The following is a 12,929-nucleotide window of genomic DNA, read 5'->3' as shown; positions in this document are numbered from 1 at the left end:
TCCTTTTCAACACCTTTAAAACTAATTTTTGTATCAATAAACCCTTCGATCCTCTGATTTGTACCATCTGCCGTCTTAATGGAAGACTTTAATTTCTTGTAGGCCTGACCCGATTCCAAAAAACTCTTCGCTACATTTGAACCTATGCAACTCAATGAAGCACCAGTATCGAGTAATCCTAGCATCTTCTTACCATAGAGGGTCACTTCAGCATATGGTCTAACGTCAGATGGTCTATCGAGAACTGCGCAGACAAATTTCTTTTTAAAATTTTGAACTCTTTCCCAAAACACACGCATTCGCTTGGATGATCTAGAATTTTTCTTCCCTTCAGAAAAAATCCTATTTCTAGCTTCATTGTACTCCTTCAACCGTATATGAAATGGCTTAATTGGAGTTAACTTCGAGGTATTATTTTTAAAATTGACATCTTCTACATCTAAGACTACATCATTCTCCGAACTCAAAATCTTATTTTTATCAAAAACATCAGGCTCTCTTCTCAATATTGTGATTTCCTCTCCGCCTCTGTGGACTTTCCCTGATTCGGTGCACTCCTCTGTGCACCCAAACGTCCGCTTTTTGGATTGCATTTCACACAGTTAGGCTTGTATACGTTTGGAGTACCACAACCATAGCAGAACACTGTCCTGTCAGAAAGGCAATCCTGATACCTGTGTCCTGTTTGGTTGCAATTCCAACAATTAAGGCCAATAGCAGCAACCTCCTCACACGCAGATTCTATTTCAGTAAAACCCTCGTTTTCCAAATCCTCTAATTCCGACACTCTCTTAGACCCAAAATTTGGTTTTGGAAATTGAATATTATGTTTCCTGCGGACATCTTGCAAAAATAATTCTCTTTTTCTACACACATCTCGAAGTTCTTGCAAGGAAATTATTTTGAGGTTTAGAATTTCGTGTTGGATTTCTGGAAGCAGATTCCGACGTAAAATTTCGACTAGCATATCCTCGGATAATGGTTCTTTCAAACGATCCGTCAAGTCAACAATCGACTCATAAAAGTGGTCGAAATTTTCACCCCGGTTCTGCTTCCTGTCTCTGATTAATTCCCTAATATCGATGTCCGTCCTGGAGTCGGCATATTGTTGTCTCAATGCCCTGTAAAGCTCATGCCAAGAAACTGCTGGAACTGAGCGGTGATACCGCCAGAACCAGTCGGCTACCTTTCCCTCAAATAGAGAGCTTGCATTCCGACATAACAATTCAAAGTCCCCCTGAAGAGTCTGAATCGTCAAAGCTTTGACCCTATAAATAAAATTTTCTACTGACAACCCATTGGGGCTGCCAGCAAACTTCAACTTCCAGTTGGTCATTATATGCAACACCTTGTCTGGTCTTGCTATAAGGTCCGAAGAGGTAGTGTTATGTGACCCAACAGTACCTGCAGCTGAGGGTCCTGAATGGCTGGTATTATGAGTTGCCTGAGCACCTGACGTATTTAAGGATACACCAAACATTTCCCTAAATGTCCTTTCCTCCACCGCAGGTAATGTCTGCATTCCCCTGGGGGAAACATTTTGGGACTGTGCTGATCTAACGGCCGGAGATCCTGCTCTATCCTGATTAATATTCATCTGAGAAAATCTTGCTTCAATACTGATTTGAACCAACCTAGCAATTTGATCCCCCAAGCTCGTCAACAACTGCGCCTGTTGGGCAGAAACAGTTGACGTGATCATACCTTGCAAATCCTCAGAACGAACTGAAACGTCAATGGGATTTGTTGAAACATTCGCCGTAGAAGTTGTCTGACCCTCCGAATTCACAGATGCAGTAGGCTGAGGGGTCTGTTCCCTTGCTTGCGATCTTGTTGTCACACTAGTAACTTTTGCAGATGTCGGTTCATTCAAAACTCGAACATTACATACTGGACAATACGGACGAATTTTCATGCTTTGAGATAAGCACGATTTGTGGAATGTATGTCCACAATTAGTTCTCTGAAATTTAGATTTTGCCACGATCGCGGTAGCACACGCTCCACAAGTTATCTGTGTATCCCTCCTTTCAGGGGGTACACCCTCATTATCGACTTCTTGCGACATTCTGACTTAATGTACTTCCAACCAAAATTAGTTCAACCAGACCAACTCGAAACAGAATCAACCCAACTAAATCAATTCACAAAATGTATCAATAATAGTTTATCTAATTAATAAATATAAATAACTTTTGACTCTTAACAACCAAATAAAAAATGAAAAATAAATTAAGAACTACATAAACCACCTTGATGTAAGATTCAAAACCACAAAAATAATAGAAAAAATTAATGAAATAATATCAATACAGGTATTACTAAATAGGTTTGAGTAAAATTTTATGATCCAAAACTGTTCCAAAGTATAAATACTGTAGTATAAATTGTGAAAAAAAAACACTATTCAAATACCATCTGTTTGATTCATAACGGAGTAGTCGAAGCTTGTTACAAAAAGTTTTCTGATATGGTGGTAAAAGTAAAAACAAAAGAAATACATATGAAGTATTCCCTGGTATATAAGTACAATCTCTATAGTTCCAAGAAATACGGAGGAGAGTATGCAATTATGTTACATTCGTGTGTTTGTGGTCAGCACTAGTATTCAATGTAACCAGAAACTGAATTCCCAATCAAACCAAAATATTAACACAACCATACTAATCAAATAGAGCAAATAGAAAACATTTATAATTATAGGTTGGCAAAGGATTAACACTGTGACCTTATCCAATATCCTAACAATCATTACATTTTCTAAAAAGAAATATTAGCAACTAAAAGAGAAAATGAAAATGAAAAATATTTTTTTGATCCGAACATACGTTAGCATTCGCTAGATGACATACAAAAATAGTTTCTTGTTCGGCCTTCACGTGTGGGCGCCATTAAATTTATTCTGTAGCATACAACTGGGGTAATCGGATGGTGGTTGGTGTTGTTGCAGCATTGATAAACACAAGCACGCAAATTCATCGGCCTTATCGCTCGTCGGTGGGTAGGGTTCGGTGTTCTCAACGCTTGTTCCGCCACAATGCCACATATAAAATTTAAGAGTATGCGTGCTTTCTTTGATATTACTAGAGAGAGGAAACGGATAGTGTAGAACAGAATGATAGGATACGGAAAATCGAGGTGGAAAATAGTTACTGGAACAAAAAGGGGAAAAGCTGGAAACAATTGAGAGCATTTTAAGAGAAAGGCCAAAGACACATCATATCAGAATTCAGGCAACTAGATGTTGTGTTGTCAAACACCCTCCCAACCATTGTCAAAATATGTTGCACTGTTCCAAATGTATCATTTTCTTTATATTTTGACCCAAACTATTTTTATAACAAGCTTATCCTAACCGCTAATGAATCAAACAAATGAGATTAGATTTATTCCAAATTCATTATAAAATCTTTAATAAAAATCTCAATTCGAAAAATTAACATTTTAATAGTGTGTTTTCCTTCAAGTAATTTGATGGTAACACAAAGAAATAATAAATAAATAAACTAGATAAATTATCCAAAAATTAAAGAAAATCATACTTGACTTAAAACTAACGAAAATTAAATGAATATATTAATTAATTGAAAAAAATGCATAAAAGTATATAAAAACCGAAAAAAACAAAAGAAATTTAAACCAAAATATTGGCAAAGTTTGCTAGAGCAATTATATTCACATATGATTCAACGGAGTTCGTTGAACTATTAATGTTGTAATCTTGCTTTCGACGAATCACACTCAAAATCATTTATCGTTTTCTCTACAGCCAGAAAAAACAACAAGCACATATTAGGGTGACCATATCAAAGAATTAGCATTAGAATAAATAAAAAAGAAATATGAATAAAAAAAAATACATTTCATTTTGAATGTTTATTTACATTAGGCAACAGCTTCACTATTTAATTTTAAATATTATAAATTTATTCTTCATTAATTTAAATTAAAAAAAAGTATATATATATAGGTATGTTCACTCTAATATTCTCCCGTTCAATAAGAAGAACATATCACAACAAAATCAACATTATAATAATCACTTACATTGATCTCCGCTCGCCGTCCCTCGATGAAAGTACTTTCAGGAGTTACGCCGACTGCGCTGTTTTTGTTTTTCTTCTTTTGCGGGCAATGTTGCTGTGCACGGCTAGATGTTGATGATAATGTTGCTGTACTAATTAAGAGAACCGATTAAAGAGATTGACCGATTGACTTGATGAAATGTTGCCAAGAGACAGAGTTGAATTATCGGCGGATGTTGCCAACGCAGTTGGTGAAATTTTAAACATTTGCCTTAACTCTGTATAACACAATTCATATCTCTACTTAGCAACATTTCTGCATAGATCAATACCCAATATAATTTGTCCTTACATTGAACAAAAAAAAAATGATCTTCGATTAGTTCCACTCAAAACTGCTGTTTGCTTTGCTGTTGTTGTTGTTGCTAATTTAGATTATTTCTTTTGTTTTGGGTATTGAACTATGCTGAAGCAAACGGGATTTTTTTCCGTTTGCTTTTGCATTTTTTTTTCAACTTGATATTTGCTATTTGCCAGAATTTTTGTATACCTTTCATGCACTTTAAGTATATAAAAACCAATACAAATTTAGAAAATTATTTCAATTTCAGAAAAAGGAAAAATAATAAATTGAGTTTGTTGGCTGGAACTGCTGATTTCAGGAACTAAATAAAATTGATTTTCTTTAAAGTTTCATCACACTTTTTTGGCACTTTTTTTTGGCAAATAACACAAACAAAATTTCTTCTTACTCATCACTTTGTTTCATTTTTCCCCTCCAACACAGTATATGGGTATTTCTTTCTCTCGTTTTGTGGGTATTAATCGCAACTCTATTCCGTTGTCCTGGACAAACTGGCGTTAAAATCGGAAGATGAATCTTTCCGTCAGGGCAGAAAATATAAATATTCTTAAATATATATGGGGACCCACTTGACGATGCTTAATCGGCGACGGTCAACGAGAACTGTTTTGTCTCGTTGATCGAAACTGTTGTTGAGCGTGAGAGTGAAGAACTTCACTTATATGGTTGGTGATGAAAACGAAAAACAAACCTATGTAGAAGCATATCGATAATAAGAGAGAACTAATTTTTATAGAACAAAAAAAAATCGTTTACCATTTCATGTATGAAACATTAGAGATTTAGTACGCAGTGGATCATAAATTCTTCAATTTCTCCTTGGATATTAAAGGAATGATGTTGAATAAAGCTCGAAATAAGTGTAATTTGTTCCATACAAGGCTATATTATACAATAAAAAAAATAACTGCAACAATTCTTCACTTCACGAGAAAAAAAAAAATACTTACTCCAAACGAAATTAATTAAAAACAAAAGAAATGATAATTTGAAGAAAAAACCAAACGATTGACTTTCACTTTTTTCCTTGATTAATCGAATGAAATATTTAGAGCTGACCTTGACTGTTGAAGATGAAGGAATCAAAATGGCAGAGCCATAGCTCTTTTGCGATGTTGAAAGCTCGGTAACGCTGTGCACCAGTGATTTACTTCCAGTTAAGACGAAAAAAATCAATTAAATAAGAAGAGAAAATGTCAATAAACTGATAGGTAAATTCGGAATGTTAAGCTGCCACAATCAATAGATGGCGCTATCATCTATGTTAACAGACAGAAACATATAATAACTCCGAATTGGGGCAAGCGCCACTACAATCTGAGCAGTATAAAGACAAAAATAGGTCTTATTACATCGTAATTTTAATATTGTTCACTTATATTATCTTCAAACAATACATCTCGGAGACAAGGAAGACTGTATATGGCATTATCAGTCAAATTATAAATAAACATTTGCGAGGTTCCAGAACTTGCAAGAATCTGATACATCACATAGTGTATGGGAATAGACCACTTGATTCAAGGCAAAGACAATTTTGTGTGTCTTAATCAAGTCTATGAATTTAATCTCTCGATATCGTATACCTTTAATTACAATAATTAAAATGTTCACGTCATTCATGTTTATGAATTATCCATATTTTGAAGATGCGTTTTTATTAATATACACTTGGTTAAATGGCATTCGCAAGGTACAGGATGTTCTACTACATTTGGATCAATTAATTCTACTTCTAAATTATATTTTCGTATATCATCACTTCGACGAATCATTGATATTTTAAAAGCAACAGGGGAATTTTCTTCTAATTCTTCGCATGCAGTATCAGGTAGTACTACTATGCATTGTTTCCAGTGTGTGTTTGGTGCACTAGGAGCAGTAGACAGAATTACAGCATTTTCATAGCTATCTCCTGGAAATCTGCAGTCAAACCAAATACAAAACCCTTGATGTCTCCCTTGACGTTGTGAGGGTACAACTTCCTGAAAGACGATGGATTCTAATTCATCACAACGAATTTCGTTTAAGTTCATCCAGAACATAGCAACACCATTGTGGAGGAGATTTTCGGGTGACATATATATTATTTCTGGTTTGTTCGATTTTTGTTGCCGGAGCATTTTGCCGAATGAATTCAAAGAAATACCATCAATATCATTCCAATCATCAAAACGAGAAGGCACAGCGCATGGTGCAACATATATTGTTGCTTCAGAAGGAAACATTTGACCATCAGATTTTAAAAACTTATCTCTTGCGTAAATGACTGAATCCAACATGCCTTCATGTAGTAGGTAAAATCCCATCCATTCTGAAACAATTATATCCACTTTTTCAGCTGATGGAGGCAATACAAAATTTTCAACCTTATCGTGGATGACCTAAAAATAAAATATTAAATAATTAGCACATAATTTTAATAAGTAAATTTTTAATTTAATAATCATAATTGAACAGAAAGTTCAACAGCAATAAAAAATTATATTTATTTGTTTTCTGTTTTTATTCAAAATTGGGGCAATATTATTTTCTTGTTTTTATTTTTTGCTAATGCTTTAAATCAAGGCCTATATAAGGTCGGCCAGTAAGCACAGGTGAGTATAAAGTTTGCTGTCAAGACATATTTTGAAACCTATACATAAATACAAAATTATGTTAGACGTCAAAACGATAATAATATTTTTCAACATTCAATTAAATTTTAATTCATATTGTCCTTGTGAAGCACATTTTGGACTATTTCAAGAGTTTAAAGAAGATTTTCAAGTAAATTATCCTACACATTGAAGATTGTGTTGTGTTTTGGCTGTGTTTTTCATTTAAATGCGAAACAATTAGTTTTCGCCTCGGCAAAAAAAAAATGGCGTTAAACTTAAGTTTTCTTTATGAATTCGCTTACTGACCGACCTTATATAGGCCTTGCTTTAAATATTATTTCTTATTTAGAACTGTGAATGCAGGCAGGGTCGGACTGCTTGTTTTATTGCTGTAACATGAATACCAACAACACATAACTGCAAGGCCTATATAAGTTCGGCCAGTAAGCGAATTCATAGAGAAAACTTAATTTTAACGTCAATTTTTTTTTGCCGAGGCGAAAACTCTTTGTTTCGCCTTTAAATGAAAAACACAGCCAAAACACAACACAATCTGTAATTGTATGATAATTTACTTGAAAATCTACTTTAAACTCTTAAAATAGTCCAAATGTGCTTCACAAAGGCGATATAAATTGAATTTTAATTGAATGTTGACAAAATATTAATATTTTCGTTTTGACGTCTAACATAATTTTGAATGTATGTATAGGTTTCAAAATATGATTTGACAACAAACTTTATACTCACCTGTGCTTACTAGCCGACCTTATATAGGCCTTGGTTATGTGTCTTTGTGGGGAAAATGTGACCTCGAAGTAGCGCGATTCGAAATTATATTCTATCCTACATCGTTTTTGTATAAATGTAAAATTTTGGCGATATACCTTAATTTGCTTAGAGGCTAGAGTGATTACAACAGACAGACGGACATGGATATTAATTAGAAGGAGCGAAATTATATCCCGGAATACCTGCTCCTGCATAGTGCCTTGCACATGCGTAAAAATAATGCCTAATATGTTAACCCTCAATCGACACGGTCCCTTTTTTATGAAATTATTGAAAACTCATTTAAGACTGGGCTATACCAAGTCAGAATATTCTATAAAAATGATCGCCATAAAGTTCTACTTTAAGCCTCAGAATAGCAAAACTCATTTTATGGTTAAAACTAATTTTATTCGAGTTTTATTTTTTTGCCTTTACCTCACGTATTTAACCCTTTGAGCCCCGAATTTTTTTCCGCAATCATAGAACAAATTCCTGTTCACAGATTTAATGCAACTATCCCAAATAGGACATGCTCAAAATTTGACATCGCTACATCCTTGCATTTGGGAGATACAGTACATTCTTTCGGAAAAATTAAAGTCCAATATCAAGAAAGCCAAATGCAAAATCGACAGAAAAATCATTTTAAATTATTCTCTATATTAATTTTTACAAGAATCAAAAATAATTTTGATGGCAGAATTCATACAATTTAAATACGAAGCGATTTAAACAATTTGGACTGTATACACAAATTGGTACTGTACACAAATTTAGCCTCTTCTCTATATTGAAAAGCTCATAACTTTACCAACATTTTGAATTTTTTTGATTTTTCTTTTGATATGTATCGTCCATAATCAGGTCTTGACATATGAAATCCAAATAATATATATCTACTAGCTGCATATTAAATATAAGCTCTAAAACATTTTGTTGCCTGTGGGCAACATTGGGCCACAAAGGGTTAAGCACAATTAAAGAAATAAATTCTTCGACTTTGGTTTACCTTTTACTGGAAATGCCCATATACAAAAAATTCACATTTATTTATAAATTTTTTCCATGGTACAATTATAAAAGGTAACAGCAAATCCCAGCTGATTTGATTCCAACGTAATACTAGTGTCAATATGAATTTGACAAATTATGTTTTTAAAAATCACCCAACAGGAAAATTGGGAACGCATACAATTTGGAATTGTTCTTTATTAATGTGCTCCCGTATTCAATTTACTCAATCTGCCTGCTGGGAAAGTTTGAGGAAGCAAATCTTTCTTGAAGGAATTACTCGCTATTCCCAGCATTGTCATATGTGTTACACATATATATGGCAATGGCTCAATTAAAGGAAAGATGTGGAAGCGATAGAAATATAAATTTGATAGATTTTCATTCATGTTTTTCAATTTTTATTTTGACGATTTTTCTGTCAAATGAGTTGACACTAGTAGAACTTACAACAACAAATTTCCATGTGGTTGTTGTATCGATTTTTGTAAAACAACACTTGCTGTTACCTTTTATTATTATACCATGAATTTTTTCATAGAACTTTGCCAATACTTTTTTCAATTAAGTGTATGAAAGTAACAAGGAGCTTTATTTTTTGTGCATATTAAGAATATTCAAATTTCACTATAAGTCTCAATACACAATACATTTAAATTCAATACTTTTAATTTAAATATTATGTAAAGTTTGAGTCAAAACGGATAATCATTTTGCAGGATATTATAAATTTATTTTTCAACAAACCCTTCGCACATAAATTACGATGAGCAAAGTTTGGTTATCAGCGGCAATTCATTTAGAAAGTTATCGAAAATTTGATTTTATATGTAAAAACGTTTTCTGAGTTTTCTGATAAAGAATATTTTATTTAAATTGAATTAGAACAGTTTTCCTCACAGAAAACCTAAATTTTCTGGTATGAGTCAAATTGGCTCACTTCCGTAAAAGTATGTAATACATTATGAACGAAAAATTAAATTTCATGTTACTGGAAAATTGCTATGAAAATTTTGCTAAATAAATTTGAATTTTTTTGTCCCAAATGAACATATATATATATATAGATTTCTCTTGTTCAGTGACATATAGTAACATTTGATGGGAATATTTTTGTCTTTGGTACCACCGTTCTAAAACGACATCTATTGGCACAAACTCAGAATAAGATTGGTTTTAATTTAAGGTTTTCATATTTCTAAAACTTTGACGTTTACGCTGATATTCGTGTTCTGGTCTATTTTGAGATTTATAGTAAAATATTTTTTTTGTTATTGCAAAATAGTCAGGCTTAATCCCAGTTTGTTGTTTTTATAAAAACAACTATTTATTGTAGAATATTCCGACTTGATATAGCACCGTCTTAAATGAGATTTCAATCACTTTTGGAAAAGAGGGCCCAAAAGATTCCTTCAGACAAAAATATTGCTCACGTTTATATCAGTAAAACGGCATATACATTAGAACTTTTTACCGCGTTAACCCATGGTACAATAATACAAGGTAGGGCAGCTTGAGGCGAATAACAAAAAAGCAACCATGCACGTGTGGCCTCTTCTGCCAAAAATAAAATAAATATACGCAACATGTGTTTGTGTTTATTTGACATTTCTTCAACACAAAACTAAAAACGCGAAAAATGAATGAAAGGTTATGATTTCTTCCCAAAATCCAGTAGGGAATACCATCAAATGTTTGTTTCATCCATAACAAAGTAATTACTCCCAGAAGAACGTGCGAACGAACATTTTCATTTCAATTAAATTTGAATATATTTCAATTTATTTTGAATTTATTTGACATAGTATTCAAAACAATACACACACATACACAACATATGTATTTTCATTAGATGGAACAAGTCACCTTGAGAAAAAATTGTAATCAGTCGGTAGCTGTGCCCTACCTTGTAATAATTATACCATGGGATAACCTACTTTATGAGGATTTATTTGACATATATGCAAAGGAATTGACAATTGAAACCCACTGGGTTAACGAAATCCGATTAAATGTAAACGTACTATAATAATGCAATATACCATATACCTAAAATGCAAGGGTTTCGAGAAAATGTTGACCCTCCTTTTTAGGCTACCTCCCAACGTAAACTTTCAAAATCCCATACACGTGTCTTCTATTTTTAGCCCCTCTTTTACAATCGGTCAGAATTTTCTGATATTTATAAAAATTGAAATTTGTTGTATTTATTACACATACGAGCAATTGAATACAGCAGGTATATAATATAAATAAATTATTGTGTATGTAATATTATAGTTAATTATTATATCATACCTTTACAATGGATGTTAAGTTGTTCTCCTCCATTACCGACAGCGCGATTTTGGCAAGATTCGAAGCTTCAATAGCATATACCAATTTAGCTCCAGCTTTGGCGCAAAATGCTGACAATATACCAGTACCAGCACCCACGTCCATAACCACTTTGTTTCGGAATAAGGCTGCGTTTTGCATAATAGCATTTTTGTACGCTTCTTGTCGAGGTCTGTCTCGCAACATTATCTCATGTACCTAAAATATGATTATGTTTATTATATCTTAATGATATACTGTATGTCGAGAATGAGGTTACAGATTGAACAAATAAAATTTTGTCTTTTTTGTTTTTTTTTTTTTATAATTGCACAATATTGATCCTCCTCCTAAAGTTTAAGTTTCATTCATTTAAAACATACTCAATCTATTTAGTAATATTTACAAAGAAAACCCCCTCCAAACCTAAACCCTGTACATCGATTCCCATACTATTCATTCACTTGATACCAAATGTGTTAATGTTAGTGCACAGTTTTCTAATAAACCTAATATCAAATTTAACGATTTTAGTTCTATTCATTCCCTCTTGGCACATTTTTTTCACACCCACCTCCTAAAAACCATACACACCAACAATGAATTCATACCTGTTGCTTTATTCATTCACCCAAATAAAAAATATGCACTATTTAGTATAAAAAAGTTAAAATTTGGAAGGGATTGAATCAATCGTTTTTGAGTTATCGTGCCCACCATTTGCAAAAACACGCATTTACAGTTTGAGAAGCACTTCTGCCGTTGATGCCTACCTACAAAATAAATCTGCTGTCTTCAAGAGTTGTTGAGATTTTAACTTACAATTTAAAAAAAAAGATTAGTGTATGCTCGAAGTTCCATTTAAATAATTTCTACATAGAGCAAATTAAGTAAGGTCATCATTAACATCTTCACAACGATGTTTGGTAAATTTACTTTTTCTGAAACTAGTTACTTTTTATCCCATAACTCTTTACATATTGCAAATATAGCAGAATATGTTGAAACCCGAAACAATTCCGATCAAAACATTTTATACACAAATAAGATCATGTATTTCCGTAATGATAAGATAAAACTATTACCTCGAGATCTTCATATTCTGAAAAATATGCCGTATTTTGTACTCCTTCCATTCTGGGGTCACATCATGTTCAAGGTGTATTTGGTAGCCGAATTCAATTTGAATCATATATGGACATGCAAAAAAAAGAAACAAGTAAAACATGCTGTAATTATTTGGAAAAAAAATACCTCTCAGCTAAACTCATATTATTCAAACTCTGACAATGTGGAAATTAGAAGAACGATTCAGTAGAAAGAGCAAGTGAAACTAGTTCATTAAAAGTCGCTCTTTATAGTTCATAATATGGCACAATAAATAGGTAGTTCATTTAGCGCAGCTGATGACTCGATTAACTGTCAAAGTGCATAATTTCTACATTAGCTGTGTTCCCAAACCTGCAATATAGTACTATATTGTACTAGTTTTACAATTTTTGCTAGAAAAGCGTTCCCTTACGCCGAAAAGTAGGACAATTTGAAATTAAATTTAAGAGAGTTAAAACCAAAATGGCGTTCTCTTCTCCTATTTTCTGCAAGACCAATTTGGCCTAGCACGAAATAGTAAATATAGTAAATTATGAATTTGACATTTGATTGCCAGAGATATACAGTCCGAAATAAAGCACATGAAAGTTAGCCCTCCAACAAAGGGACACACGCACAGACGCACACACATTTGCTTGAAAAAAAAAAAACAAATTTCTTATTTGGACAAACAGATTTTTTATTCTCTTTTGGAGGATAGCGAAGATGAATGGCTGGCAGAAGATTCAG

At 33.0% G+C, this 12,929-nt stretch overlaps 1 protein-coding gene across 1 annotated transcript; it reads right to left on the bottom strand.

Annotated features, from left to right (window-relative positions):
- Positions 1-6,013: 6,013 nt before the first annotated feature.
- LOC133330168 (uncharacterized) lies at positions 6,014-12,226 on the bottom strand. Its single transcript, XM_061538639.1, has 3 exons — positions 12,176-12,226; positions 11,073-11,309; positions 6,014-6,773 (listed from the first exon to the last, which is right to left on the bottom strand). The coding sequence occupies exons 1-3, from the start codon at positions 12,224-12,226 to the stop codon at positions 6,015-6,017; spliced, it is 1,047 nt and encodes a 348-aa protein (XP_061394623.1). The 3' UTR covers position 6,014.
- Between the last annotated feature and the right edge of the window lie 703 nt (positions 12,227-12,929).

Source organism: Musca vetustissima, unplaced genomic scaffold, assembly GCF_032173495.1.
Source record: "Musca vetustissima isolate MV318-11 ecotype Yass unplaced genomic scaffold, APGP_CSIRO_Mvet_v1 utg10898, whole genome shotgun sequence".
Taxonomy (NCBI): domain Eukaryota; kingdom Metazoa; phylum Arthropoda; class Insecta; order Diptera; family Muscidae; genus Musca; species Musca vetustissima.
This window is presented reverse-complemented; position numbering and strand designations above follow the sequence as displayed.

Excerpts from the sequence above, each read along its gene's own strand:
- LOC133330168 (XM_061538639.1), bottom strand. The coding sequence starts at position 12,226 with ATGGAAGGAGTACAAAATACGGCATATTTTTCAGAATATGAAGATCTC. Across the intron at positions 11,310-12,175 it reads CAGAATATGAAGATCTCGAG|GTACATGAGATAATGTTGCG; the intron begins GTAATAGTTTTA and ends ATCATATTTTAG. Across the intron at positions 6,774-11,072 it reads ACTTAACATCCATTGTAAAG|GTCATCCACGATAAGGTTGA; the intron begins GTATGATATAAT and ends TTTTATTTTTAG.